This window comes from Pezoporus flaviventris, unplaced genomic scaffold (genome assembly GCF_033815535.1).
Source record: "Pezoporus flaviventris isolate CSIRO_AGI_PZ_B2104156 unplaced genomic scaffold, CSIRO_AGI_Pfla_v1 ptg000013l, whole genome shotgun sequence".
Lineage (NCBI taxonomy): Eukaryota > Metazoa > Chordata > Aves > Psittaciformes > Psittacidae > Pezoporus > Pezoporus flaviventris.
In genome coordinates, this window is record NW_026892561.1 from 23,886,841 (window position 1) to 23,914,672 (window position 27,832).

Below are 27,832 nucleotides of genomic sequence, written 5' to 3' on the forward strand. Positions count from 1 at the left end.
TCAGCTGTGCACCAGAGCCCCTCAGGAGCCCGCATCCCGGGGACAAAACCATGAATCCCAGCATCCATGGGTTCTGCACTATACAGCATGGCATGGCATGGCCCAGCACAGTGCCTTATCAGCCTTCCCGAAATTAATGGGCTGGTTGTTCCAGCCCCGCGGAGATGCTGGCATCTCCTACCAGCACTGGTCCTGCTTCCTATCAAGGGCATTTGGAGAGGGGTCAGGGGTGGGTGGGAGGGACCAGGTTATCCATCAACTCCATAGGTTCTGCATGATTTGGCATCCTACGGAGACAGGCTATAGCCTCCGGCACAGGTGAAGGGGAGAGGGACACTGGAAGGGACACTTGAGTCACAAGGGAGTTGAGACACATTCCCCATGATACTGCTGGGTGTTGTGGAGTGACAGTTCTGCTGGTGCAGAGTTTGCTCCTTGGGACAATGATGATAGATGGGAGCGGGTTATAGCGAACAGGCTGAGAAACGATTTATGGGCTCAGAAAGGAATGGGACTTGGATCCAACCTCCCAAGACCGTCTGGACAGGGGTCCATGACAAGCAAGCAGCCATGGTAAAAATGGCAGCCGGAATCCTCATGGATGGCAGGCATGGAGAGCATGGGCAGCGTTAGGAGCTTGTCAGAGCTCAATGTCCCCAACACCCAGGCAGGGCCCACCATACCAAAGGGAGCATGTCCCCCCACCATGCCCCACTTCTTCCTCCCATGCTGGGGTCCAGAGCCGCCCAGTGGGACCAGAGCATCTCTTCCTCCGGCCACGCCCCAGCCATGACAACGGAAGGCATCCATGCTGGCAGGGGACAGTGAGTGCCCCGGTCACCTTTTCATCCCGGCACTTCAGGACCTTTTCCTCCCTTTGTGACGCAGTTTGGCTCCACTACCCCAGCCTTGGCCCCTGGCCATGTCCCGGGGTCTGAAGTTATGGATTCAACAGCTGGAGAAAGCAGCCCAATGGGATGCGGTGTGGGAGGACTCTTGGCCCAGCTCCACGGCGTAGGCAGAGCACGAGGATTCCTTCCCCAGCACCCCACCAGCCATCCAGTGTGGGGACCCCTTTCGGCAGGCTTTGCCCTGCTCCCCAGCTCCCTGAGCAGGTGCTAAGGACCTCTCTTGGTGCCAACAGCTACAACAAGTCCCCCAAAGCCAGGCAGCATCCTAGAGAGCAGAGGGGCAACACTGGAATGCCAGGGGCATTCCACACGGCAGTATCCTGAAAAGTTGCCTGGGCTCAGCCTCCATCCCCAGCCCAGTCTCTCCCTGGACTGCAAAGTGGCAGACAGATGGGTGATCCCAGGGTGCCTCTCCCCATTCTGTCCCCATCCAGCCCTGGAACAATATATCCCCAGGTTTAATATCCCAGAGCCCCATGTGCCCCCTCCCAGCCTTCCCCACACTGGTGGCACGGGCTGCCAGCAAGGAGCAGAGATCAGCCTAAAACAACCCCAGAGAAGCAACAGGGCTATTTTGTTAATTACTTCAGTTTTCAATCTCCCGGCGAGGTGACTTGTTTAGGCTAATAATTGCTTCAGTTGGATTTTATCTGGCTAATTAATCAGTTAATAAATGACTTTGCTGCAGGGGGATAGATGCTGCGGCCGTCTCCTTAACTGGGGACTGGAAAAAAACAGGGAAGGAGCACAGCCCATGTGATTTCCACAGCCACATGGTGCACATGGATGGCATGGGGCAGAGAACACCCAAGCAGGGACCCCCAGCCTGTCAGCATACTGAGCCAACCTCGGAGTGTTTGCAGCAGCCCCTGCCAGGGGGAGCAGCCCTCAGCTCCTCTCTCTGCTGTGAAGCTTTTGGGACACAGTTTTCCTTGCTGGTACCTCTGCTAGATGGAGAAGCTGAAAACTGGGGAAGACAGCTTGGAGAAAAAAGAAGTCATCATCTTTGTCACAGAAAACATGGGATTTCCCTTTACTGCCCAGCCTGGTTAGCATGGGTATGCTCCTGCCAGCAATACCACAGGTGAGCTGGGGATTGCCTCTGTACCAGGCTCTGGCTTCACTTGACCACTGCACTGCACGGCTCAGGAGCTCACTGGCCATGGGGCAGGGCTCTGGTGTGGGATGGGGGCTCTTTTCCTCTCCTGCCTCCTTCCCAAGAACCACCTCAGGCTCCACCTTGGCCCGCTCTGGATGTAAAGCAGCCATGAAGCATCTCCTGAAGACCTCAGGCACTGCAGCCTCCCTGGGTTGCAAATCTTTGGAGACCACCATCACCAAAGCCCTGAGTGCCCTGGGCACAGCAGCACTGGGGCTTCTAGGTCTCCTTTTTCTCATCCACTGGTCCTCAGGGTGGCTTTCATGGCTGAGCCAGCTCAGTCCCAGCTGTAAAAGCCCATCCCCACAGGGCCCTCTCTTCTTGGTCCCCTGGCAGTGCTGGTAGGGGGAGCCTCATCACAGGAGCCAGGTCTGGTGCAGGGATGGTGGGAGGGCTCAGGCTCTGCAGAGAGGCTGAGGGAAGGGGCAGGGGCACCCTAGCCCACAGAGAGGCACTGGGGGTCCTGTGGGGATGGGCAGTGAAGGACGGGGGGTCCCAGGTTCAAGGGGAGCTGTACAGGTTACCCGAAAGGGCTGCACCACTGTGAGTTAGGAGCTGGCAGCAGATGGCTTGCCAGTCCACATGGGTGCTGGCTGGGCGAGGAGCAGCAGTCAGGTCCTCCTCTTCCCTCGCCACTCTACTGCCAGGCCGGCACACGGAAACGCTGTCTGTAAGTCCCCGCGGAGCTGTGGGGGAAAGGACAGACATCAAACAATGCCAAAGGGATGTCCTACCCCTGCTCCAACCTAGGAGGGGCTTGATCCCCAGATGAGGGTCTCCCCTTCATCTGAAACTGCTCCAGGTGACATTCAGTGTAAGACCCAGCCATTCCCTCCTGCTGGCTGTCAAACCTCCTCCCTAGCTGGCTGCACCATGGCTGGCAAATGCAAAGTGGCACCCCCCTCCCAGCACACCTCACCTTGGACAACAGCAGCTCCTGCACTGTGGTGTTGCCCAGGTCCAGGGGGACGGTTAGCCGCAGTGACAGAAAGAGATGAGATACACCTAGGGATGGAAAACATGGTTCTGGTTATAGCCCTTACATATTGGGCTCTGTCAAAGGATCTGGGGGTCTTTCCCCTGATCCTCTGGTGGAGACACAGAACCTTCTCCCAAGTTAGTCATGTCATGGACACCTTAAACTGTCAGGAGAATAACGCTCCACCTGTATAGCAAACCACACATCCCACAGAGCATCAACACCCTTGTATTGAGAGCATGCGAAAAGAACAGGGCTCCAGGACCCCCTGCACTTGCCCCGGGAAGCCTAAAGCCACCAGCACTGAGGGTGGTGATACCCATGGGGCACTGCACTTACTGGTGTTGGATGTGGTGGTGGGGCAGACAGGCAGCATCGTTGGCAGGTCTGCAGAGGTGCTGAGGGCAAGCTCTGTGGTCTGGGTTGAGCTGGCAGCAGGGGAAGAGGGCTCTGTGCCTGGGCAAAGTAATGTTATGTTAGCGCAGCCTGCAGAGAGGTGCAGGATGCTCCTACAGCTGGGGACAGACCAAGCCTAAATGGAGCCACCTCCATGAAGCCACCCAAGTATATGCCCAGCATCCCTTTGGGGATTTGTCCTGACTATGCCCCTTGCTTTCCAGGCACCCACGGCTGCACCTACCTGTGGCTGCACTGAGGGTCCCAGATACTGTTGATATACCTGGGGTCGACCCCAAGGGTGAGTTGGAGTGGCCAGGGGTAGCCCTGGATGTGGGATTGCTGCTGCACATGTCCGTGCTGGTAAAGGGGGCGGCTGTGCTGTCTGCCAGGGTTGTCAAGGGCTCAGCTGAAGCGACTGTCGGTGCTGGTGTGGTGAGAGGAGGCATAGTGGATGGTGAGAAGCTGCTGGTCTCCAGATGTACTGGACCTCTCCAGGGTAGAGGATTCAGAGCTGGAGGGAGGGAGAGTGGCTGCAGTGGTGGGGTCAGTGGTGGGCAGCAGTGCTGAGGTCTCCATAGGTGTCAGGGAGGTAGGGACACTCGTGGACATGGTTGCTGTCACATCTGTGACGGTAGTCGCTGCAAAGAGGTGGGAGAATGAGGTGTACAAGGGCTGGTAGTGAAAGGCTGAGACCGTGGCTGTGCTGGGGATAGTGCAGCACCACCACCATGATCTCCATGAGGGATCCAGAGCTGTACATCAGCCATGGAACATTGAGAGTGGAAATTCACTGTCCTGCATGGATCCAGCATGTGGATGCCCAAAATGGGCATCAGCAAGGCAGGCCATGTAAATCCAAGCCCAACAAATCAGGAACAAGACATGGCCATCGTTGGGCTCAGGACAGAAACTCCTGTAGGCGCCAGCACTGAGACCCGTTTCACCACCTTCACCCACCCCTGGAGGAAGTCAGACAAACCCGTCCGACGGGAAGAGCCGTGCAGGAACTGGTGACCGTGAGACAGGCTGGAACTGCAGCAGCAGCGGTTTACACAAAGCTCCCTGCTGCAGATAGTCAGGAACTGATAACACCGGGTGTAAATAATGGCAAGGGGGAACCAGCCCCACAGAGGAACAAATCCCAGCTTGCAGCTTAGGGCAAGTAGTTAGAGACGTGCAGCATGGGGGTCATGAAGGATGCAGGAGGGCCTTCCTCTCTGCCTGCACCGACTCTGTACTGGGGCAGTGTGCTATCCCTGAGGAAGCCCAGGCATCTGTAACCCTTTCCAAAAGGATGCACAAAACAGCCTGGCTGCCCCAGCCTCCATCAGGGTATGCCTGCGAGTTAGTGGCTTTGAGATGCCAGGCTGGATTCCACCATGATCCCAGCAGAAACCCAATGAGTTTGTGTCTCTGCTTGCATGGGGTTGGGGAAACAAGCCATGAGCTTTCAGCCAACCCCACCAAAACTTCCCACAGCCATTGACTCCATGAGCTGGTGCTAGCTGCAACTGGTTAAATAATAATGTGGAGAAGGGCAATGGTCTGATCCCAACCCATGCTGGGTATCTGCACTATAGATCCACATGCTCACATACAAAGGAGGAGCTGTAAGTCCACCTCTGTTTCCCATTTAGCAAACAACACTCTCAGTGTTTCACTCCCTCACCCCACAAGGCACCGCACCGCCCCGAGGAATGATGCTCCATGCTCACCACCCGCCCCATGGAGACCATTGCAACCCACTCAGCCCTTACCGAGTACGAGGTGCAGCACGGCGAGGCGGGCAAGGCTCAGCAGCAGCAGGGGCAGGGGTGACCTCCTGCTTTGCCCAGCCATGTCCGGGTGGGTGGGAGCCGATGGGACCCTGCAGGCACCAGTCCAAGTGCTCCCTATGTCCCCAGCACTGGGGTTTCCTGGTCTCCTTTGCCCAGTAGAGGAGGAGCATTCAGGTGGGCTCTTTCACTCCCTAGGTGTTGGCAGCAATGGGGGGGTTTCCACCCGACACAGATACTCCCAGGGAGCGGCGCGATGCCAAGCAGACATCAGCTGCACAGCTGGACCCAGAGGAGCCCGGAACAGCAGGCAGGGCAGGCCGGCAGGGCCACCACTGCAGCCAGGGACCGTGCCGTCCTTGCCTCCTGAGGAGACAGCGACAACAGAAAAAAGCCCAGGGAAGCAGCCAGGCTGCCTGGGACCGTCCCTGTGCTCCACCACGGGGGTGATGTTTGGTGGTGGCTCCTGACACCAACGCCCCTTGGGAGACAACAGCCTTGTCTGAGCGCGAGGAACTGGCTGAGAAAACAGGAGGCGCTCAGGAAGGGCGTGCTCCAGGCTGACGGTTTGTCCCCCGGGCTGTCTGTAGAGGCATCACTTCCCTATGTCACAGCATGTCATGGCTGAAGCGCTTTGCTGATAGCTGGAGTCACTTCCTTCTTCTCAGGGTCAGGGACAAGAGCAGTCGGAGGTGCCTGAAGGCACTGGGCCAGGGTACATGCGCTCCTGGAAGGTACAGGCATGCTGGAGGACTGTCAGGGCACAGCCACCCTACTGCTGTACAGACACATTTAGGCATCACCGGTGTACAGCGGTACAGGCACTCTGTTAGGGTGCTGTCACACTGTAGCCATTAGGCCAGGGTACAAGTACTCGGTCAGGATTCAGTTGCTGTACCTTGGTACAGGGATTCCGGGGGCACATGCACAGCTAGGGGCACCAGAGCATAGGGTCCAGCCTCCCTGCCAGGTAGAGGTGCATGGAGAGGGGTGTCACCAGGATACAGCTGTAGCCCCGGGGTGAAAATTATACCCTGGGAGAGCCACCGGGGTACGATCACACTGCTGGGACACAGGTGCTTACGATGGGGCACTGCCAGTGTACAGCTATTGAGGGGGAACAGCTGGTGTACAGCCGCATTCCTGGGGTACAGCCGGGACACCGCCCCACCGCCGCGCAGCTGCCGCGCCAGCGCCGGACAAGGCACGCCGCGCCCCCGAAGCTCCGCCCTCTTTCGGGGCCACGCCCCTTCCCCATACTTACGCCACGCACGGTCCTCCCACAGGCCACGCCCCTCCCCGCTTTTCCCGCCCCTTCCCGCTTTTCCCGCCCCTCCCCGCTTTTCCCGCCCCTTCCCGCTTTTCCCGCCCCTCCCCGCTTTTCCCGCCCCTTCCCGCGGTGGGGGTCGGGTGGGAGCTGCACTCACCCGCGGCGGAGCTGGGGGTCTCGGAGGCGGCGCCAGCGGTGGTCCCGGCCGTGGTCTCGGCCAGTTGGGTGGGGGTGCTCCCGGGGCCCCCCGTGCTGGTAACGGCGGTGGCCGTGGTGTCCGACGCGGTCCAATGGGGCTCATCCGAAGTGACTGTCGGTGCTGCTGCGGTGTGGAAAGAGGCGCTGCCGGTCCCTAGCGATGTGCTGCCAAGCAGTGTGGCCACGGCTGGCTCTTGGCGGGTGGTGATACCAAACGTGGTGCCCGCTCCGGTGGAGGAGAGAGGAGCAGAGTCGGAGGGAGGCAGTGTGTTCTTTTCGACTCCAAACGATATGACAGCCGATGCCGTACCGGTCCCCACAGACGTGACAGTGGTTGAATCAGTACCATTGGATGTCGTAGCCGCCGGAGCTGGTGTCGGGGTGCTGGTGGTGAGCCCTAGCCTTGTTTGGGTGGGCTCAGGTGGTACCGAGGTGCCATCGGGAGTGCTGAGGGCTGTGCTACCAGTCACCTGTGGTGTGGTCATGCTGGAGGCTGCTGGGCTGCTCCTCAGAGGCACAATGCTGGCTGTGAAAGCACCCATGGTGGAGGTGTCAGGGCTGGAGGGAGGGAGGGTGGCTGCAGTGACAGTAGGCGTGGTGGATGGTGAGAAGCTGCTGGTCTCCAGTGATGTACTGGACCTCTCCAGGGTAGAGGATTCAGAGCTGGAGGGAGGGAGAGTGGCTGCAGTGGTGGGGTCAGTGGTGGGCAGCAGTGCTGAGGTCTCCATAGGTGTCAGGGAGGTAGGGACACTCGTGGACATGGTTGCTGTCACATCTGTGACGGTAGTCGCTGCAAAGAGGTGGGAGAATGAGGTGTACAAGGGCTGGTAGTGAAAGGCTGAGACCGTGGCTGTGCAGCATCACCACCACCATGAGCTCTACAAGCTATGCATGAGCAATGGATCATCAGGAGTGGGACATTCACTGTCCTGCATGGATCCAGCATGTGGATGCCCTGAGCAACAACATGATTGTCAGCAAGGCAGGCCATGTAAATCCAAGCCCAACAAATCAGGAACAAGACATGGCCATCGTTGGGCTCAGGACAGAAACTCCTGTAGGCGCCAGCACTGAGACCCGTTTCACCACCTTCACCCACCCCTGGAGGAAGTCAGACAAACCCGTCCGACGGGAAGAGCCGTGCAGGAACTGGTGACCGTGAGACAGGCTGGAACTGCAGCAGCAGCGGTTTACACAAAGCTCCCTGCTGCAGATAGTCAGGAACTGATAACACCGGGTGTAAATAATGGCAAGGAGGGAACCAGCCCCACAGAGGAACAAATCCCAGCTCACAGCTTAGGGCAAGTCATTCTCTGTGAGGGGGTGAAGGATGCAGTAGGATAAGACCTACCCAAGCTTTGTGAGTTTGAGGCATGCAGGAGGAATGAGCCTCAAGTTTATTCCCTGTGTTTGACTCAACACTGCTCTTGCTTTGTGTCAAGTGCAAACATCACGATGGCATTTGGAGTTTTCCAGGCCCACAACATCCTGGTGATGCTGCCATCCAGGCAGGGCCATTTTGTGCTTCTGGGTAGGTCGTATCAAAGGCAGTGAGCCCAGCAGTGACCAGTGTTCAGGAAGGAAGTCAAACTGTGACCAAAGCCTTCTCTGCTTGGATGGAAACCCACATGAGAGGCAAAAGAAGTGAAGCCAAGCTTGTTGCTTCTGTGTTGCAGAGCACAGTCCTTTCGCCCACCGGAACGAGGCCGAGATATCAGAAAGCAAACAGCACACACAGTGTTCTACCTGTGTTGGTGAAGCCATGCCGAGGCTGCCACCACCACCCTGGGGAATGGTGCTCCCATCTCAGCACCCACCCAATTGATAGCACAACATCCCACTCAGCCCTTACCCAGCGTGAGGTCCAGCACGGCAAGGCTCAACAGCAGCAGTGGCAGCCCTCCTCTCTGCCCAGCCATGTCCAGAGCCAGCACCCCCACTCCCTAAGTGGGGACAAAGTCCCTGCACTCAGGGATACAGGGCCAGCGAATGGTGCCAGCAGTGGAACTACGGTGCCGAGTGACGTTTGAAGGTGGCAGGAGCCACTTCCTCATTCCAGCGGGCAGGGAGAGGAGGCACTGGCGGGCACTACTCCACTACTCCCCTTTCCCGGGGGAAGGTGCTGCACCGATGTCCCCGGGGCACCCGCGGGCGCCGCGGACATCGTCACAGCACCGGCCCCCGTGTACACGGCGGGCGGTGCCAGATGATGGAGTCCCTCCCCTTATCCCGAATCCCTGCCCATTTCCACGCCTTTAACAACCCCCCTACCCCCCGTGTTGTATAACATCCGGAGGACCGCGTGGCTGCCAGGTAAGGACCGGGAGGGGCAGGGTACCAGCATCCCGCTGGCTTACGGACCGGGATGGGTAAGGCACCGGGAGCTCAGTACGGTCCCGTTTCCCTTCGCAGCTGCCGCGCGGAACCACGCTGCTCTCGCTGCCGGCCCGGGTAGTGCTAAGGATGCGGCGGCGGCAAGGGAAGCGAAAGGCCTCGGCCCCGGAGGAGGATTTACGCGTGCCTCGGAGGAGGACGGAGAAAGAGGAGGAGGTGCAGGAAGCCCGGCAGAGGGCGGCCCCCTCCGTGCGAGAGTTCAAGTTCAACAAAAAGCGGGTGCGCCTCATCTCGGAGGGCTCGGATCTGAAGGATGATGGTCGGTGCATCCTTTACTGGATGTCCCGGGACCAGCGGCTGCAAGGTGTGAATCAGCAAATGGGGGAGGCTGGGAAGTGGAGCTTCTATGGGTGGCGAAATCCACAGTCCCTTCCCACAGTAGGCCTTGGAACTGGTTCCCCCTGTGCAGGGGAGACCCCATCTCCATTCCCTCAGTAAAGCATCCTCCCTGACACTGCCCCATGTGCTTTCTCCCCAGATAACTGGGCTTTCCTCTATGCCCAGCGCCTGGCCCTCAAACAGGAGTTGCCTCTGCGTGTCTGCTTCTGCCTGGTGCCCAAATTCCTGGAGGCCACCATCCGCCACTATGGTTTCATGCTAAGGGGTCTGCAAGAGGTGGCTGAGGTATGACTGCTGCAGGGATGTCCATGCTGAGTGGGACAGGGGTCCTGAGGGAGGGGGCGGAAGACTCATCCTTTCAGTGGATGGTCGTGGGATGTGGTCTGCAGGGGTGTGAACCCCCCCATAGCCTTTTCCCCCTCACTGCAGGAGTGCACAGAGCTGAACATTGCATTCCACTTGCTGCGGGGCTACGCCAAGGACGTGCTGCCTGCATTCGTGCTGGAGCATGGTGTTGGTGGGCTAGTGACGGACTTCAGCCCCCTCCGCCTCCCCAGGCAGTGGGTGCAGGACGTCAGGGAGCGGCTGCCAGAGGATGTGCCATTTGCACAGGTGGGTGCCTGCACTCTGCGAGGGGAAAACTGGCTGGAGAAATGTGGGAGAAACTTGTCTCCTGCGTTCTGTGCCTGCAGAGGTGAGCCGGAGTGACCTGAGCAGGGAGTGTGTGTGTCATGTCTTCGGGACCATTTGCTTCTCCTGCTCACACCCTCCTCCATGGCTTTGCTTTCCAGGTTGATGCTCACAACATCGTGCCCTGCTGGGTTGCCTCCCCCAAACAGGAGTACAGTGCCTATACCATCCGGAGAAAGATCCAGGCTCAGCTCCCTGAGTTCCTCACGGAGTTCCCCCCTGTTGTTCGTCACCCATATTCCCCCTCCTGCCCAGCAGAGGTACCAGCAGCAGACACTTCCGCACTCAAGGCCAATCCTAGAGGGTTTTACAGCTGTTTTGTGATCCTGGGAGAGGATGGCAGGGAATGGGGACAGTGACCTGCCTGAAGTGGGCAGGTGATGTGGAGATGGCAGTGCCCTTGGGGAGGTTGGTTCGCGTCTCATTCATTCAGGGCAGGTCTAGTTAAGAGGAGAAGGCTGGCATGAGCTTGGGACTTGCTGGCTGGGGACACCCAGGGGATCTAAGACTCAGGGCAGCCCTGGCTGAAGAGCATCTGTAAATGCACTCATGCTGCTTGGTCACTGCCCAGCCCATTGCTTGGGAGGCCTGTTATTCCAGCTTGGAGGTGGACCATACAGTGAAGGAGGTGGAGTGGGCGACCCCTGGGACAGCTGCGGGGCTGGCTGTGCTGCAGTCCTTCATCAGAAAGCGACTGAAATACTTCGGCTCCCACCGGAATGACCCCAACAAGGCTGCGCTCAGCAACCTGTCCCCGTGGTTCCACTTCGGTGAGTGCCCCAGGCTTTGCAGTTGGCAGCACAGCTGAGCACGGTGGCTGGGACTGGCAGCCTGATTTCCTCCCTCCCCACGTCCCCAGGCCAGGTTTCCACCCAACGAGCCATCCTGGAAGTGCAGAAGCACCAGCACAAGTACAAGGAGTCAGTAGACGTGTTTGTGGAGGAGGCCGTGGTGCGGCGAGAGCTGGCTGAGAACTTTTGCTACTACAATGAGAACTATGACAGCGTGCAAGGTAGCGTTCTGGTTTGGGTGGGCAGCACTGGGGCTGACCTGGTACCCAATGGCTGGGCTGGTACCCAGCTTGGCAAACCTAAGACTGACTTGGAGAGGGGCTGTGAGGGCACTAATTGCTGCCATTCAGTCCTTCTGAAGGTAAAACAGGAGTTGGTAGATGCCCTTTTCAAGGTTGATGTCCCCTGGGCATAGTGCTCTTCAGTAGCTCAGTTCTCTATCTCTTCCCCAGGGCCCTGCAGGAGCTGGCTGCTCATCATTGCTCCTTATCTCTCTTGCTCACAGGTGCCTATCCATGGGCACAAACCACCCTGAAGCTCCATGCCAAAGATGAGAGGCCTTTTCTCTACAAGCTCCAGGAGCTGGAGCAGGGGACCACACATGACCCGCTCTGGAACGCTGCCCAGGTACTGCCCCACATCTCCCTGACAAAATGCTGAGTCTTTTCCTGAGGGGCAGAGGTGAGGTGGCACAGACTGACCTGTCCATCTGTCCCTTTTCCCCCAGCTCCAAATGGTCCGGGAGGGCAAGATGCACGGCTTCCTGCGGATGTACTGGGCCAAGAAGATCCTAGAATGGACCCGCTCCCCAGAGGAGGCCCTGCAGTTCGCCATTTACCTCAATGACCGCTACGAGCTGGATGGGAGAGACCCCAACGGCTATGTAGGCAAGCAGCAGGATGGGGGCACAGCAAGCGGGGGGTCTTATCTCTGATGGCCAAGGGCTGTGGCAGGGGGAAGGCTCTCTGCAGGCTACCCAGGCCATCCTGCTTTACACCCACATCTCATTGCTTTCTAGATGCCTCCAAGCAGGGGCAATGCTGACGTTCTGTCCCCACACCCTGCAGGCTGCCTCTGGTCCATCTGCGGCATACATGACCACGGCTGGACCGAGCGTGCCGTCTTCGGGAAGATCCGCTACATGAACTACGCTGGCTGCAAGCGCAAGTTCGACGTGGGGCAGTTCGAGCGTCGCTATGCTCCCTGCACACTCTCCCAGTGACAGGCACAGCAGACTCCAGACTGCTTGTGCCCCTCTGCACTGGGGGCAGATGTGCCAGTGCCAAGGTATGGGCTCACACCTTACACCACAGCCGGGGATCACCACAAATGCTGTTGGAGGGCTCACTGATGGTGGCAAGCCCCGGGGTTTCACAGGTCTCTTACCCCCTGCTCAAGCTGCTGGAGCCCCATGGGCTCACCAGGTCCCTCCTGCTGCCCCATCTTCAGTGTGCCTCTGCCTGCCCAAAACCTCTTCTACAACCACTGTGTTTGGGTGCAAGCCCAAGTTGCTGTTGCTGCTGCTAGTCACAGCTTAGATTTAGGCTGAGCAGGGCTTTTCTGGGGAAAAACTCCTAGAAAGTGGCTCCTCCTGGTGTGCTGCAAGGCAGGGAAGCCTTGTTTTGCTCCATGGAGAGCTAGCGCTGTGCTTGCACAAGCATCTGTCAGCAGTTGTTTTAAAGTTTACAGTTTGTATCTATCCATCTATATATGTCCTGTGTCTGTGGTGTTTATGTGGTGATGCACAACACTGCTGCAAGCGACAGAGATCCAACAACAATGGGACACCCAAGGCCATGCCTGCAAAGGCAGACCCAGGGAGAGACAGACCATACAGGGAGCCCCTTACTCAGTGTTTTGTACTTCCTGCCCTGAGTCCAGTGGGCAGTTTGCAAGGAGAGGCCACAAACCACATGGATTAGACCCAGTGACATCTGGCAACGCACCGCCAGTTGCACAAGTTGTCCCCCCTCTGCCCACTCCCTCCCTACCCCAGGGGCCAACAGGCACTGCAGGACTGACCCCAAGGGCAATACACCCTGCTACAACAGCTGAAATGATGCCACAACAAAACCAGGCCCATCATTAACTTAGTTTATTTGGGATGGCATTTTTGTTGCCTCTCTGTGCAACAGTCCCATGGGGAGGGCTCCAGGTAATGGCCAGAGCATTCCCTTGCTCTCTCTTAAAAAGAGCTCACTGCCTTGGCCACTTCCAGTGTTCCTTGCAATGGTGAGTGCTGGGCACAATCCTGCCCTGGAGCCCTCCATCGAGTTTGCAAGTCCCACTGCTTCCAAAGTCCACAGTGGAGGGTGGAAACCACAGATAATCCAAAATCCCTTCTCTCTTCTTTAAATGTACTCAGTGCTTCTAGAAGGGGACATGGGCAGCCTCTCAGCTGCTGTCCCATGACATTAAAGTGCTTCAAACAAAACAGGATGGATGAAGGTGTGCTGCTGAGCCAGCTCCAGGGAAGGGGGTGCCAACTCTGGGCAGCAGTGTGAAGGCTTGGCTTGCTGTTGAGGACAGACAAGACAGAGGTGGACCAGCATCTGGCAGCCCCATGGCTTGCAGAGACAGACAGTGAGCAGGACAGCAGTGGCTCCCCTGGCAAGAAACAGAGCAGAAGCAAGAGAGGAGGCAGCAAACACTCCAGAGAGTGTGTGGGGAGCTGAAGCCCCTTTCCCAGCTAGACCTGGCTTTGCCAGGATGCTGCGAGTCAGGGAGACATGCTGTTGTGCAGCAACGCTCCCAGCCACCCTCCTTCACCAAGTCCTGCATCCACCTCTCCTGGTCTCAGCCTCTCTCCCTGACCCTGCCACCCCTGCAGGGATAGCCCACGAGGGGTCACACCCCAGCCTCAAGCCAGTGCTTGTGCTGCAAAAGCCACTGCCTCTAGGTGCCTTCTGCCAGTGTATTGCTCTACAGTTCTTCAACACCCTTCTTGCACATACACAGGCCACACCATCCTTCTGAACACGCCATGTCCTACCCATGCCAAGGTGATGCTGGACACTCACCTGTGCCATGTAAAGCATTCCCCTGCAATGCAGGCACCTCCTCAGCTGACTGCTAGCCCCAGAGCATCTTGTACTGCTGGGTCCGACCCTGCGAAGCTGTTGGTTGTGGCAGGCAGCTCTGTATCAGCAAGGGACCAGCCCTTTGAAGCACCTCAGTGCCAAACCCTCTCCCCCATGCACCCCCCATTGCAAGCAGGCTGCCTGGCCACCCCACTGCACTGCACCTGGGAAGCCTTGAGGCTTTGCCTGGCTCAGGGACATCTCTCCCAAGTGGAACAGGAGATGTGCTGGGAGAGAGGACTCCTGGCAAACAACAGCTCCCTCCAGGGCTGAGGAACCAGGAGCAGGACAGGCTTGGAAGTTTTATACCTGTGAGCCCCAAGCAGAGTCCATGTCCCCTAAAGAGGCATTTCAAGCAGCACCTTCCTGGGGGGAACACACAGTTAAAAATACAAACAACCACATTAAAAAATAAAACCAAACCCAGCAGATTAAAAACCAAAACCCCAAACCAAAGAACAAACTGAGACAGGGGCTCAGGGGATGTGGCTGGAGGGCTGAGCCTTCACTCACATCCCAACAGAAGGCAGCTGCATACAAGGCAGGTCCTGGTGCCACCAGTGAGGCCCCGTATCACCCTTAGAGAAGGACGTGCCCCCCAGGGGGACAGACAGGCAGAATGAGGAAGTGGGGCTTACTGCCTTCTCCAGCCATGGGGATCTGCCCCTACAAAAACCTGGCAGCACCAGTGCCCTTGTGCAGCTTTTCCAGGGGCAATGCACCTCTACAGCACATGTGGAGGGCAGGGAAAGCAGCTCAGCACAGATGGCACAAAGAGACAAGGCAGGAATCTGGCATTTTCACCACTGCCACATCCTCTGCTCTGATCCTGGAGTGAGAACTGCTCTCTGGCAGTGTCGCAAGCCAAATTTGAGGCAGAGAGCTGTTATATGCACATCAACCCCAAATCCCCACTGTCCCTCCATAAACACAACTCCCAGCAGCAAGATACAGGATCAGAGGACTTGGAGAGCTGATTCCCACCTCCAAGGACCAGATGTGGCCAGAGATTCCTAATATACAGTTGATGAGCAGAAAGTGCTGATCCCCCAGGGACCCTGTTGGGGAGCAGGGCAAAGGGACCGGCAGCACAGCCCTGCCTGGTCCAGCATGAACAACTGCTCAGAAAAGGCCCCTGTTCTGCCTGTGAGGCAGAAGCAGTTGAACTTCCCCAAGCAAACCTGTGAGCAGAACCTGGAGCAGACCCAGATAATGGAAGATGTCCCTTCCCCAGCCCAGCACTACTGCACGGGAGGAAAACAGATCCCTTCAAGACAGTGCTCCAGCCTCCTGACAGTCCTCCTCATCGCCAGTCTGTGTGCCTCAGTCTCTGGTGATGAAATCCATGCACATAAACCCACGTTCTGCTCCTCTGCTGCAACATTCATGTAGCTACCACCACCTCTGACTGCTCCAGCTCCTCTTCGTAGTCCGAGACATAGGACTCCATGCTCTGCTTGGCCAGCAGCTCTCTCCGGGCTTGAAGCCGCTCACAGCGGGGACAGCGGGTGGATTTGAAGCAGGATTTGTGGTAGCAGGCTTTGCACTCTGCAAAGGAAGCATGACTGAGAGCTGGTAGAGGCTGACACAGACTGCCTGACACTTGGCACCCTGAGAGAGGGATGCTCCAGACTTGTCCAGGAGGACTTTTCAAACCAAAGCCATGGCAGAACTAGCACAAGATGCAGGGGTCCAGCGCTGCTCTGGAAGCAGCAAGAAGACAGGCTGCAGGGTCCCTGAACTGGCTTGTGAAGCCTTTGGGAGCACAGGCAGGAGGCTGCCTCCTCCACATAAGGTCCTTCCCCAAAATTTCACGATTCTCCAAGGAAACAGTAATTCTGCCCCAAGGTTTCTCTGGCACTGTGTCTGCATGGTGTCAGAGTCATTTCAAGCCAGTTCAGAGGCTGGCTCCAAGCTGCAGCAACAAGCTCTGCTTGGCCACTAATACTAGGCATTATCAAGGATTACACCTGAAGGGAACCTGTGGATTTCCTGGCAAGCAGGAAGTGCACAGAGACAAAGCCTTTAGCCTCTCTCTGCTCTAGAAGGTCGGCTCCAGCCATCCAAGCAAGGGCAGGGGAGCCGTGTGTCCCACAGCCACAGCAGAAGGAAAGCCAAGGGACCTGCTTGCTGCAGTCACAACCCGACTGCATGCTGCCGCCTGGGTAGGGAGCACACAGCACGGTCAGGAAGGGACCTACATGCTCCACCACACCAGCAGCTCTAGACAGACATTGTTATAATGCTGATCTACTACTGTGATAACGTGGTGCAGAGACACAGGCCATGCACAGAGGCACCCCGGTCTGGCTGGCCCTGGCTCTACACCTCTTGCTAGCACAAATGCCACTCAAACCGGAGGCAGACCTTGGTGGCCTCAGGGTCTGTCCCCTCCCTTTTTCTCCGCACCATCTCACCTTCACATGTGCTGCACTTGTTGAGCTCAAAAGGGAAGATGATGTCACTCTCATTCTGGCAGAACTCACAGATGAAACCTTTGGCTTGGCACAGCTGGAAGGAGAAAAGGTGAGGAAAAAGCAGCTGAATGCTTCTCATCTCCCTGGCAAGCAGGGCAGGAGGTAGAGCAGAGCCGGACAGGAGGACACGGTGCCCTGCTCTAAGCATGCAGGACAGCCCTTCCCCGGCATGGAGCATAGCAAGACAGAATCAACATGTGTTAGGGGTGGGGGAGCCAAAATGGGGAAACAAACTTCCTGTACATGACTCAGTACTAACTCTGTGGAGCAGGCAGGAACAGTTAGCATTGAATCATTAATTTGGTGGCTGTCCCACATATCAAAGGCCTCCCCATCAGTTATCTTTGCAGCAAGATGCTCCCAAGGTGCTCCTGAGGGTGCGGAGCCATGCATGAGGCAGGAAAGGGAGGCCTTACCATGCACTTATCAACGTGCAGACTGCCTGCCTTCAGGAGCTCAGTCAGGCAAGGCACCAACTCCCCTTTCTTTGTGGCACTGAGGTCACGGAGCGAGTAGAGGTGTAAATCCTCTGTCAAGTGGCCAGGAACTGTATCAAAGGAGTCAAGGAGGCTGCAAGGATAGAGAAACCAGAACTCAGAGCAAAGCAAATCCATTAAGCTCCTTTCCACTGCTTCTGCTTTCTTCCTCCCTCCCCTCCCTTCTCCCTCCATTGCTCACTGCACAGCCTGCACAATCCCCAGTGCAAATTGTCATGGGACAGAACCAGAACAGCAAAACAGCTTCGTCTCACAGCCTGGTACTCACTCTTTAGCTAGCCGGCATGTCTTAAACATGTTCTTCATGTGGAAAAGCTGGATTCGCAGCAGCTGGAGAGGAAGGGGGGACACAAGAATCAGTAAACAGAGTACAGTCTTTGGCCAAGCAGGTCTGCCCAATTTCCTGTGCTGGTGAAACAACCACTGCTCCTCAGCTGCTGCTCTCCCGCTACCAAAGTGTTTACACCACACAGGACAAAATGAGCACAACAACCATCACAAGCTCCAAGAGATAAACTGAAGCCCAGCTGGACACTAGGCAGAAATTCCTTTTGAAATGCCTCTGTTATTGGACAAAGAACAAGAGGTGAATGGAAATCCGTGGTGCCAAGGTTTTAAGCCTCAAAACCTGAAATATCTGCTTCTCCACAGCTTCCCTGGAACGCTGTTTACAATGAACAGCCACTCACCTCACCCAAACCCCACTCAGGAAGGTGTGCAAAGGATCTTACCCACACTTGGTTGAGAGACTTCACTTTCCGGTACAGAGCAGGATTGATATCCTGCACGTTGAAGAGGGGGTCACTCCAGATCTTACTCAGTAGGTCCTTTGAGAAGTTGCTCACGTAGTACTTGCTGAAGTCCCACTTGCGCAGGATGCGGCTGGGGATGACCATCTGGGCATTCTCATGGCAGCACTGGCAGAAATACTTCCCCAGGTACTCACAGTACCGCAGTCTCTTGATGTAATCTGGGCAAACCCAGGCAGACAGGGAGGTCAGCTGAGGCATAGGCTCTGCACAACCACCTACTGGACTCCCAACATTGCCCAGCATTTCCAGCAAGCAAGGAACCTGCTCGGAGCTACAGGACCCCAAAAGATGACTTTGCCTTAGAAGAGTCAACATCCGAAATGCCCTTCCCAAAGGACAGGCTGGCTGCTCTTTGTCTCTACCAGCCCTGTGACCTTCTGAAGAAGGAAGCTCCCCTGTGGATGGTGCACACTAATATATTTGCAGGCAAAGCTGGTAAAACCACCATATCATTTTGCCCAGTGTCCTTGTCCTGAGCTCTGCCACCACACACCCACTGTGTGTCTTTCCACTTGTTCACAGTATTCCCCATTCCCCAAGTACAGCTCATGGTCCCAGCACTCACCAGGATCAGTCCGGATGCCACAGCCTGCACACCGGTAATTCTGCTTGGCTACACCCACCTTCCTCCTGCCCAGAGACAGAAGACAACGTGCATGAGTCCAGCCCTGATGGCACATGGCACCAGAGGATGGGCACTGGCACAGGGGTGGACAGGAGATGGCCACATGCTTTGCCACTCCAGTGTGGACAACAAATCCAAGGGGAAAAGCCCTGTTGTGCCCTGGTGCACACCAAAGGTGCTGACCACTGGCACTGGCTCCATCTCATAGCACCAGCTATGGTAGTGATCAATGTGCATTTATCGGGCTAAGAACAGGGAAGTCCTGGTGGTCAAGTAGGAAGGAGAGGATAATCAACCTTGGTGTTAATGGAAAAGGGCTGGAAAGGGCAGGACCCTGGAAAGCCATTGGCAGCACAGGTCCTTACGCTGGGGCTGGGTGAACATTGAAGATGATCTGTGGTCGTGGAGGGGCCCACTCCAGGTTTCCGCGCACCCGAATCCTCAGCTTGTAGATGTCGGCATGTTCTCCATCATCAGGAGAGATGGGCAGAGAGTCGGGGATGGGTAGGAGCTGGAAGAAGCAGGGAAGTGGGTAGATCCCTGCCAGGTACAGCAAATCCAATGCACCTGGCTGGCTTGCCAGAAACCTCTGGAAAACTGCCAGGCATCAAGTTGCTGCTCCAGCTGAACAGGGGCTGGAGGAGGGATGTCCCCAAGGATGTGAGCACTCTGCTGTTGGAGGCTGTGGTGGCAGAGCCCCACTGAGCTGAACCCCAGAGCCTGGACAAAACCCCTCCTCCAGCTCCACAAAAGGATCACGAGCAAAGCCCCTCAGCAGTAGGCAGAAGCCAGGGATCTGGGGAAGATCAAGTACTCACAACCCTACCTTCTGTGGAGCATCATGCTCAGGGACCAGCCACTCCAATTCAGAGGCAGCTGGGAGCTGCATGCCCTCAAACTGCTTCAGCAAGCCCATGGCCACAGCCTCCGCTGAGTTGGAATTGAGGAAGGAATGGGATCTAGACAGTGAAGGGGACGGTTAGTACCAGGTCTCACAGCTGTGCTCTCCTCAAAACCCCTGATGCCTGTCCCATCTCAAGCTGAAGATGCCCCCTTCAACTTTGGTACCTGATTTCTGCACTGCTACACAGGCCTGCAATTGAGATACGTTATTGATTTCTATCTTTGCAGCTGCCCTCAAGTAAAGCTGGCTAATGGCACAACAATTATTTAGAAAGGCAAGCAAAACATATCTTACTTAATAAAACCTGTGCCTGTTTGCAGGGGAAGCTGCAAAGTGAGAGCCAGAACTGCTCTCCCAGTACAAACCTACCCAAGAACCTTCCAACCACAGACACGGCTTTGTATCTTACCCAGCTAGCAAAGGGGTCCCTGCATCCCATTAGGGTTTTGCTTTCAGAGCATTAACAGCAGCAGTGCTTAGAACAGGTGGTGATTCCCCTCCCCACAGCACCCACCTCATCACCCCAGGGCAGTACCAGGAAAGGACTGAGCACTTCAAGTTTAAGCTGCTGCCACACTGCACAGTCAGTGAGCATTGCTGTGTGCCAGCAGTTCCACCTCTGGGTCACAACACCGCAACAAGGGTTGGAGAGAAGGTGTCAGCACCACGTAGTGTATCAGGCTATCCCAGTTGAGAGGAGAGAGGCAGGGAAGGATCAGAGCCAGCAGCAAGCCAGCAGCCAGTCCAGATGCTTCAGGTTATGCCATGTCCTCTCCCCAGCCTCTTACCTACCAGGAGGTGTGGGCCTGTCTCCTGACACTTGTCCATATCATATCTACCTCATGAGTATCCTGATCATCCCAGGTGCTGCTTACCAAATTTAAGACTAGAACCTAGTGCCTCACTGCTAAGTAAAGAGAGGGAGAGAGGGAGGGAAGGGGGGAAGAAAGGAGGGAGGGAGGGAAGAAGGGAGGAAAGGAGGAATGTCCACTCCAGTGCAAAACAGGAGCTGATGAACTTGGAAGAGCAGAGTTGGGCAGGAAAGGGAACTTGGTAACAAGATGTCTCGCCACAAGCCGCAAACGTACATGGACTCTGAGGAGAGAAAGGGCTTCCTGCTGGAGTCTGGGTTCCTCTTGATGTCTGCATCTGAATCACAAACAGACAAAGTGGAGCAGATGGGGCAGGGCAGGGGGATACACTCATTTCAAACCAAAGCTTCATTGTAAAACTCATCAAGCTGTTCAAGAGCACGTGAAATAACTACAGCATCAACTTCTACCAGTGAGCAGCAAGGAGAGGTGCAGTCTAATCAGTCACCTGTCAGGAGTTTCAAGGGAGACATGGTAAGATGCTGTGAAAACAGTGAGCCTGGGGCTTGGGGGAGTTGAGTGGCTGCTGGTCACACACCAAGTCCCAGCAGCGAATGGCCTGAAACAGTACACACACAGGAGCTAGGAGGACAGGACAGCAAGGTTAGGAGGACAGGACAGCAAGGTTAGCAAGAAGGTTTAGTAGCTCTCTACACAGTATAGATGCTGCAGGGGATTAGCAATGGGATGCAGACCACTTCTCTCTACTTGACTACAACCTGTAAGATCAGACAGTGGCCATGCCTCAGCTTTTCAGTGGCTGCACAGCCAGGGCTGGTAGCCTCATCCAGCACTCCAGAAACATGTCAGCATCTATGCAGGAAGTGGGCTGGCCCTATGGGTGCCACATGCTCTGCACAGGCCACAGGCCCATCTACCAAGGAGGGGGAGTCCAAGGTAAGATGCAGGAGGACCCTGGGGTCCTGCTCCCTCCATCAGCTCCCCAACAGCCCTGGGCTGCCCCACATTCCTCCTCGGTGCCAGCCTCAGGTGCAGACAGTACCCGATGGTACCTTAATCACTCATCCTTTCTTTCATTCTGGCAGGTTAAACCCTGACAGGGAATTTATCTCAACAGTGGAAGGACCCTGGGACAGGAGACTCTTCCAGCAGTACACGGTAGGCAGAAGCAGGCAGCAACACTGCTTCATTGCAGAAGGACTCCCAGAAAAGGGAAGAAGGACATAGAAGGGGAAAGTACTATAGGTCAGACAGTACAGAGACCAATGCCACAACCTTCAGCCCAGTAGGTCTCCTGTTTTGTACCTCTAGGGAGCTCTAGCACTGGGGTCTGCAGTGACCCTACCACCCCCAAACACAGGCTCGCAGCTTTCCTACCCAATGGCCCAGTGCCAGTACATGGTCCAACAAAGAGTCCATCTGCTCCTGGCCAGGCACCAACCACACACTGGGGCCAAGGGAATCACAGTCTGGCTGACTGAAGAGTGTCACCCCAGAGCCATTGGCTCCCTTAGGAAGAGTGGGGCTGCCCTGGCAGCAAGGGGAGCAAGTTCCACTCCTGCCCATAAATTTACAGACTCACACCAGAGGAGTCCAGCATGGATGCTTGACCCTCCACGTTTGACATCCATTGCTAGAACAGAACAGTAAAGCATCCTAATTCTAAGGAATCCACATATCTACATCATGCAAATAGACTTCTAGCTGCACAAAACAGGGAAATCAGGCAAATATAGCCTCCCGACTACGGAGGGCACTGGCTAGACATACCTGCCATGCCCTGGTGCCTTTGGCTCTGCATAGGAAGGTGCTCCGTTGTCCTGGAGTACAATGAACATGAGCAAACAGCGGAGCACACGCAGCACAGTGTGGGCTAAGTGTTATGGAGAAGAAGAGCCAGCACACTTTGGCACTGGCATCATCTCAGGGATGGCAGAGGGAGCCAAATCTGACCCCAGGCTCCCATGGGGGCTCTCACTGGAATGCTGCCACCACTCACTTCCCAACCTTAACTGCAGACACTCCTCAAAAGCCTCCAGCTAGCTGCCTGAAATGCTTCTGCTGCCAATGCTATCACCAGGTGGGATAGTCTCCAGAAGGCTTGTGAACAAACACAAACCCAAGGACATTACCCCAGTCCCTGTATGCCAGTTTCAGGCCAGGATGAGACCCCCATGGATCAATCCCTGGGCTGTAAACACAGGACACAGTAGGGCTGGTGGGGAAGCTCTGAGCACCAGCATCTCCAGCACGAGCAACATGCTGGCGCCAAAAAACTGACAGGAGGGATCAGCAGCAGCTCACATAGGCTGCTCCCTTGCTAAAGCAAACAGGGGACACATGAAGGTTATTCAAATGCAGCCAGAATACTGGAAGGATTATGTAGTAGCACTGTAAACAATAAAAACACTAAGCAAGATCTGGCTGCACATGATCCTGGTGTTCAGGGCTCCAGTGTAAAACAAACTGCCTGTGCCCTGTCTGCTCTCACCACTTCTCCCTCCAGGACTTCCTTCTGGAAGGATTCTTCTCCAAGCCAAATCTGAGCAGGATGGCAAAGTTTGGCTGTGGTTCAGATCAGAGCAACAGGGCAGCAGCCCTGCCAGGACAAGCAGGATAATGCTCCCCAAGGCACCTGTAGAGGTCTCTGTGTTTGTTCAGCTTAGGCTCAGCCTTCAGCAGCTACAGAACCACAAAGCTGTGCCATCACCCTGCCAAGCCCTACCCCACTCAAGACAGGTCTTCACCACAGCCGGCTTGTTTGGTATATCTGAAATACTGTATGGCAAAACAAGCTGGGGGATGGAGCCCACAGCAGAGCTCCTCTGCCTCCTCTCTGCTCCATTCTGTATCATCCTGCCATAGCTTCTCTTGGTGATGTCTGGATGATACTGTTCACAATCCCCACTGCAGTCAAACCAGGCAGATTTCTGAGCAGTGTGCACATGCACACACACACAGCTTGCACACAAACACACACGTGCTGCAGAGGAGCACTGCGGTGTACTACCTGAGAACAAGGAAGCCATTGACACTGAGAGGCCGTTCTTGGACATTTGAATCAGGTTAGATCCATCGTTACCATCTGCATAACATGGTGATGACAAAATAGTTGACTTCAGTGCTTCAGCCAGGCCAAAGAGACAGGGCATAATACAAGAGCAGCACTCACACAAGAAACCCAGAACTGAATTCACACACCCCTCCTTGGGCTTCAAAATCAGGCCAAAAATGTAGCCCTCAGTGACTGAAAGGAGAGCTTTGCTATATCCACAGTTAAGAGACAAGAAATTTAAGCTGGAGAGTGGAGAGTGCTCTGTCTTCTACGATTTTATCTCCTTTTTAAAGTCAGTAAGATGAAACTACTGCTGAGAAGTCAGTCATCCACCTCAGAGGATAAACAAGGGTCTGAAGAAAAGAACACCCAGGGACCCCGACAGGTCTCCTGTGGGCAATAAGCTCAGCCACCCAAGCTGCCAGGAGCAGAACAGAGGTATTGTAGGTCAGGATGTGACCAACACCCACTACTGCCACCCAAGAGGTAAGTAGTCAGAGCTACAGCTCCTTCTGCCTGGGGATGAGGGGAGCAGGATGGCAGCTCTCCCAGCTGTCTCTAGCTGTGACAGCCACTATGTGGACCAGGCAATGAAACAGAAACCTACTAGCCAGAGGCACTGAATGCTAGAGAGTTAGAGGATTTTGAAGGAAAGCTATGCCACCACATGAGGGAAACTGGTTGCTCTTCTCAGGCTGAGAATTCAGCCAGTTGTTTGGGCAAAGTCATCCTGAAGTGAGAGGGATGGGCTATTTTTCAGCAGGACTGACTTCAGCACAACCACATCAAGGGGAAAGCTGTCCCTATGCAAGGAGCAACACAGCCATTCCCTCCTACCTCGAATCTCGTACTCTTCCACATCCTCTGCAGAGCCAGAGTCAGAGAGTCGCATGGAGCCATGGGAGCTGAACTGGGACCCGCTATCTGTCACCACAAGACCTGGGAGAAATGCAACACAACCAGGCCATCAATGGAAGTGGTCTGAAGGGTCATTGACAGCTAAGGGACAAGTTGATAGCCAGGCATGGCCAGGGCAGGGAGGGACAGAGGTCAAGGCTGGAAAACACTATGGGTTCAAAATCAAATTACATTCCATAACTCAGTGACAGCATCACACAAGGGTTACATCATTAGTCCCATTATGATCTTCAGTAGCAGCAGAGTTTCACAAATCTCTGCAGCACCTTTGTAATCATGACTGTTTCTCACAAATGGGCAGGAAGGCAGGATGCTATAAGGTCAGGCAACAGACAGAAACCCCACATGCTAATAACTGATGAGCCCAAAACACATCACCCACTGTCTGAGCCCATCCCCTGGCAGGTAGGGTACAGGTGCCTGGTGCGGATCTGCTGGCGCCGAATGCGAATCTTTTGTTTAAGCTCCTGGATTTCCTTGTCGCTGTCTTCCTCCTCCTCCTCCTCCAGCTGTCGGCTCATCATGTTGCATTTCATCAGCTCAATGGCAGCGATCAGGGACTCTGAGATGCTGAAGTGGGCATTCTCCTGCAAGGCAAGAGCAAAAGTATTCAAGGCTGTAGCACAGAGAAACTAGGAAGACATGGTAAATATCCTGTCTCCACCTATGACAGCAAAGAACTTACTGCTCATGGAGAGTGGTAGGAAGATCTTAAGCCCTGTCAATCACACAAAACCTGACTCTTCTAGGAGGACCTAGAAACTAAAGCCTTCCTGGGCACCAGAATACTTCTACAAAGAGGTTGTGCAATAAATCCACTCCGAGCAGTCAGCACATGTCACGGAGGAGCCCTAACATGTTGCAAAGCTGCTGTGTATATGCTGTTTGGGCAGATCCCGGCTGCCAGACACCATCACAGAACTTAACCTTGAAGTTCTGTGTGCACACCTCTGTAATAGGAAACACTATGGCATTATCTTCCCCACAGAGGAAAGTATCACTGAACCTGCAGTAAGATACATTCTCCAATGCACAGACTGCTGCTGCCTCCCTCACCTTCTCCAGGTCTGCACAGCTTCCAAAGTCCTGCTCAGAGAGGTAGCTGATGAGGGACTGCCCTTCTGAGGGTCTTCTGAACATCCCTTCACCCGAGCTCAGGTACTGTCCAGAGTCTACAAAAGCAAGAGACAAACATATTAGGGAGGCACCTGCTGTTATCCCCCTGCTAATGAGCCCTGCCAGTGCCCAATCAGCATCCCATAAGAAAGTGCCTAAAGCTGAGGCCACCGCAGCCTGACCAGGAGCATGCATCCCTGATGAAGCTGGCTGTACACACCATATTCCATGTAGAGTGAGCTGGGTGTGCTCAGTTCACTGCTCTGGGTAGAAGCAGAGACTGGCCTTCTCCCTCCACTTGGATCATCGTGGGACTCTGGAAGAGAAGACACCAGGCACAAATCAGTATCCCAGAGGTGCTCAGCCACTGCACAGGGTGAAATGAAAGGGGCTCAGCATCGCATGGGCAGGCACAAATGGATGGAAAGCACAGAGGGATATCTTTCTGCTCCATGCAATGACTAGGGGCAAGCCCAGGAGGGGACAAAACTAGAAGGCATTTCAGGCAGGAGAAGAGGAGGGACAGAAAGAAGGTGAGATACTCATGAGATGCCACAGAGCAGTAAAGTCCGGAGCTGCCTTCTCTTTACTCCCTAGCAGAGCTGGGGGACACAACAGGCTCCAGCAAGTGCCTCTTGCATGCCCTTTCTTTCTGATGGAGCACCTTTAAGAAAAGAGCTATGTCCAGGGTACTGAATCATGAGAAAGGGGAAACCTGAGGAGCTGAGGGATATGTGGGGCTCCCAGCCCTGCAAAACAGCCCAAACAACTAAAAGGAGGCATCTGAAGGACATGCGCTTGCCCAACTAGAAGCCAGGGTTCCCTGGTCACCTGTAGTCCTCAAGGTGACCTGCACAGGCTGTGTGCAGGGCACTGCCCTGTGCACACACTTGTGGTGCAACTCTCTGCCAGGCTGAACTGGCAGGGACTGTCACGAGCTGGTGTGACCAGAGACCAGCAATGGATAGTGCTCTATGGAGAGCCACAGCCCCAGAGAGCACCTGGATGACCAAGGACTACTGAGGGAGACTGAAAACACCCTGACTGAAGCAGGACAGGAACACACAGGTGTGGACAGAAGGACTGGTGCCAGCTGATATCCTGACATGCTGAGCAAAACAGAAGGGCAACCCCATCCTCTCAGCTTCCTGCTCCTCTTTGTTCCCAGCTTTGTGCCATAACCCTGACGTGGCTGGAGGCTCCTGAGCCCACCAACACCAGCACGTCCCTGCAAAGACCATGAAGCAGGCACCAGGATCAGCCCTGGGATTAACCCACCTGACAGGCTGGGTGACAAAGGAAGCCCGCTGGGGTGGGAGGCTCCCATAACTAATCACAGCAGCCTGGCAGAGTATCCTGCCGCCACCTCAGCCCTGCTGAAAACCAGCACAGAAACCACCTCGTGATCACCAGCCTGGGGAATGCCACATACAACAGAGCCCACTGCTGAAGGGTAAAACAATGCAGTGCTCAGAATCCTCTGCTGGGGCAGGACACAGGGCTGGACACACGTGTCTGAATGTCCACTACCACTAGAAAGGAGCCTTTGCAACTGCAAGAGCACTCAGCACCCAGCTGTAAGCTTGACAAACCCACTGCTGCTGTTCAGTGGAGTACAAAAGAAAGCAGCCCATTTTTTTAGAGCTCCTGACTCTTTCTGCATGTGGGGGAAAGGGATGGCAGCACCCCAGCACCTCAGCTTGAGGGAAAACCTGCCCCAGGCTCAGCAGATCAGGCGGAGTCCTGCCCTGGCTGTGGGTGCAAACACAGCTGACTGGGATGTGGCTGACCTCAGCCAACATCAAACCTCCAAATGCCACAGACCCACTAAATGAAAAGAAAAATAAGATGTTCAGGCCTGCTTAGCTGCCAGTCCTTACTTGCTAAGTGAGATATGAAACCTCTCCTGGCTCCCAAGGCAGCAGGGTAGAGGGAAGAGCAGAGGATGCATCTCAGGGACTTAGTGGCCAGCACTCTGTAACACCATGTAGGGGAGCTGGGTGCCCTTCTGAGTCTGGCCCACTGTTCCCAAAATCCAAGCTAGGATCTTCAGTCAGGTCACATGCATAAACCTGATTGTGCTTCAAAGCATCAGCTGGGACACAGAGAAGAAAGATTATTTTTTTTTTTTTTTTAAATGAGCACTAATGGATTGATGGAAATCCTGAACTTGATGCAATGATCACTAATGAAGGGCTGTTACACTGGCTCCCAAACCTGCCACTGGATCTTCTATTATAATGGTGATATCCCTGAGGCCTCCTGGGCAGACAGAGAAGGAGAAGGGCAGCATTAAGGGAGAGAAAACAGAGACAGACTGGTTACCACTCAGCAAGGGCCTCCACTTCTCCCATGAAGGCAGCAACAGTGGGGCAGACTCCCAGACTGGTTGTCCTCTCACATCCTTCCCCCCCCTACTCAAGCACAGGACCCAGCAGGTTACCAGAAGGATGACATCCTACCAGTAGGATGAGCCCAAGCTCCAGCTCAGTGCCCTGCCAACCATGGCCCCATGCCCCAGCCAGGCAAGGCCAGTGGGGAAGCAGGACAGTTAATGCCATGCCATTGCTGGCATTTTCTAAGTTTTGGTAAAAGCTGCCAATACCAGTA

At 55.3% G+C, this 27,832-nt stretch overlaps 4 protein-coding genes across 12 annotated transcripts in view; 1 reads left to right on the top strand and 3 right to left on the bottom strand.

Moving 5' to 3' along the window:
• Positions 1–1,916: 1,916 nt before the first annotated feature.
• On the bottom strand, positions 1,917–5,728 carry LOC133268728 (UV excision repair protein RAD23 homolog). Its single transcript, XM_061452278.1, has 5 exons — positions 5,206–5,728; positions 3,690–4,086; positions 3,389–3,505; positions 2,990–3,075; positions 1,917–2,756 (listed from the first exon to the last, which is right to left on the bottom strand). Exons 2-5 carry the CDS (start codon positions 3,892–3,894, stop codon positions 2,682–2,684), a joined length of 483 nt encoding a protein of 160 aa, XP_061308262.1. The 5' UTR covers positions 3,895–4,086; positions 5,206–5,728; the 3' UTR covers positions 1,917–2,681.
• LOC133268236 (mucin-2-like) lies at positions 5,411–8,827 on the bottom strand. Its single transcript, XM_061451083.1, has 3 exons — positions 8,544–8,827; positions 6,651–7,481; positions 5,411–5,589 (listed from the first exon to the last, which is right to left on the bottom strand). Exons 1-3 carry the CDS (start codon positions 8,608–8,610, stop codon positions 5,411–5,413), a joined length of 1,077 nt encoding a protein of 358 aa, XP_061307067.1. The 5' UTR covers positions 8,611–8,827.
• A 55-nt stretch (positions 8,828–8,882) lies between these two features.
• LOC133268712 (deoxyribodipyrimidine photo-lyase-like) lies at positions 8,883–12,272 on the top strand. Its single transcript, XM_061452218.1, has 10 exons — positions 8,883–9,004; positions 9,104–9,389; positions 9,564–9,709; positions 9,854–10,036; positions 10,216–10,374; positions 10,686–10,884; positions 10,974–11,126; positions 11,411–11,532; positions 11,633–11,792; positions 11,973–12,272. The coding sequence occupies exons 2-10, from the start codon at positions 9,155–9,157 to the stop codon at positions 12,125–12,127; spliced, it is 1,512 nt and encodes a 503-aa protein (XP_061308202.1). The 5' UTR covers positions 8,883–9,004; positions 9,104–9,154; the 3' UTR covers positions 12,128–12,272.
• Positions 12,273–12,983: 711 nt separating this feature from the next.
• The window catches only part of RUBCN (rubicon autophagy regulator), a 28,049-nt gene continuing 13,200 nt past the window's right edge, over positions 12,984–27,832 (bottom strand). For 2 of the 9 annotated variants that reach the window (XM_061452219.1, XM_061452228.1), the window contains 15 exons: positions 27,440–27,484; positions 25,443–25,538; positions 25,163–25,278; positions 24,489–24,693; positions 24,026–24,127; positions 23,144–23,218; positions 20,389–20,449; positions 19,223–19,355; positions 18,762–18,907; positions 18,337–18,401; positions 17,691–17,929; positions 17,228–17,289; positions 16,879–17,032; positions 16,403–16,496; positions 12,984–15,533 (listed from right to left, as the gene is read on the bottom strand). In XM_061452219.1, the coding sequence (XP_061308203.1) occupies positions 15,370–15,533; positions 16,403–16,496; positions 16,879–17,032; positions 17,228–17,289; positions 17,691–17,929; positions 18,337–18,401; positions 18,762–18,907; positions 19,223–19,355; positions 20,389–20,449; positions 23,144–23,218; positions 24,026–24,127; positions 24,489–24,693; positions 25,163–25,278; positions 25,443–25,538; positions 27,440–27,484 (1,757 nt within the window). In that variant the 3' untranslated portion in view covers positions 12,984–15,369. Of the gene's footprint in view, positions 15,534–16,402; positions 16,497–16,878; positions 17,033–17,227; positions 17,293–17,690; positions 17,930–18,336; positions 18,402–18,761; positions 18,908–19,222; positions 19,356–20,388; positions 20,450–23,143; positions 23,219–24,025; positions 24,128–24,488; positions 24,694–25,162; positions 25,279–25,442; positions 25,539–27,439; positions 27,485–27,832 lie in introns of those variants that run through there. The other 7 variants (XM_061452225.1, XM_061452223.1, XM_061452226.1 and 4 more) reach the window with 5 other exon arrangements.

Excerpts from the sequence above, each read along its gene's own strand:
- LOC133268728 (XM_061452278.1), bottom strand. The coding sequence starts at position 3,894 with ATGCCTCCTCTCACCACACCAGCACCGACAGTCGCTTCAGCTGAGCCC. Across the intron at positions 3,506-3,689 it reads GACCCTCAGTGCAGCCACAG|GCACAGAGCCCTCTTCCCCT; the intron begins GTAGGTGCAGCC and ends TACTTTGCCCAG. Across the intron at positions 2,757-2,989 it reads AGGAGCTGCTGTTGTCCAAG|CTCCGCGGGGACTTACAGAC; the intron begins GTGAGGTGTGCT and ends TTTCCCCCACAG.
- LOC133268236 (XM_061451083.1), bottom strand. The coding sequence starts at position 8,610 with ATGGCTGGGCAGAGAGGAGGGCTGCCACTGCTGCTGTTGAGCCTTGCC. Across the intron at positions 7,482-8,543 it reads CGTGCTGGACCTCACGCTGG|CGACTACCGTCACAGATGTG; the intron begins GTAAGGGCTGAG and ends ACCTCTTTGCAG. Across the intron at positions 5,590-6,650 it reads GACCCCCAGCTCCGCCGCGG|GAGGCAAGGACGGCACGGTC; the intron begins GTGAGTGCAGCT and ends CTGTCTCCTCAG.
- LOC133268712 (XM_061452218.1), top strand. The coding sequence starts at position 9,155 with ATGCGGCGGCGGCAAGGGAAGCGAAAGGCCTCGGCCCCGGAGGAGGAT. Across the intron at positions 10,885-10,973 it reads GTCCCCGTGGTTCCACTTCG|GCCAGGTTTCCACCCAACGA; the intron begins GTGAGTGCCCCA and ends CCACGTCCCCAG. Across the intron at positions 11,533-11,632 it reads CGCTCTGGAACGCTGCCCAG|CTCCAAATGGTCCGGGAGGG; the intron begins GTACTGCCCCAC and ends CTTTTCCCCCAG.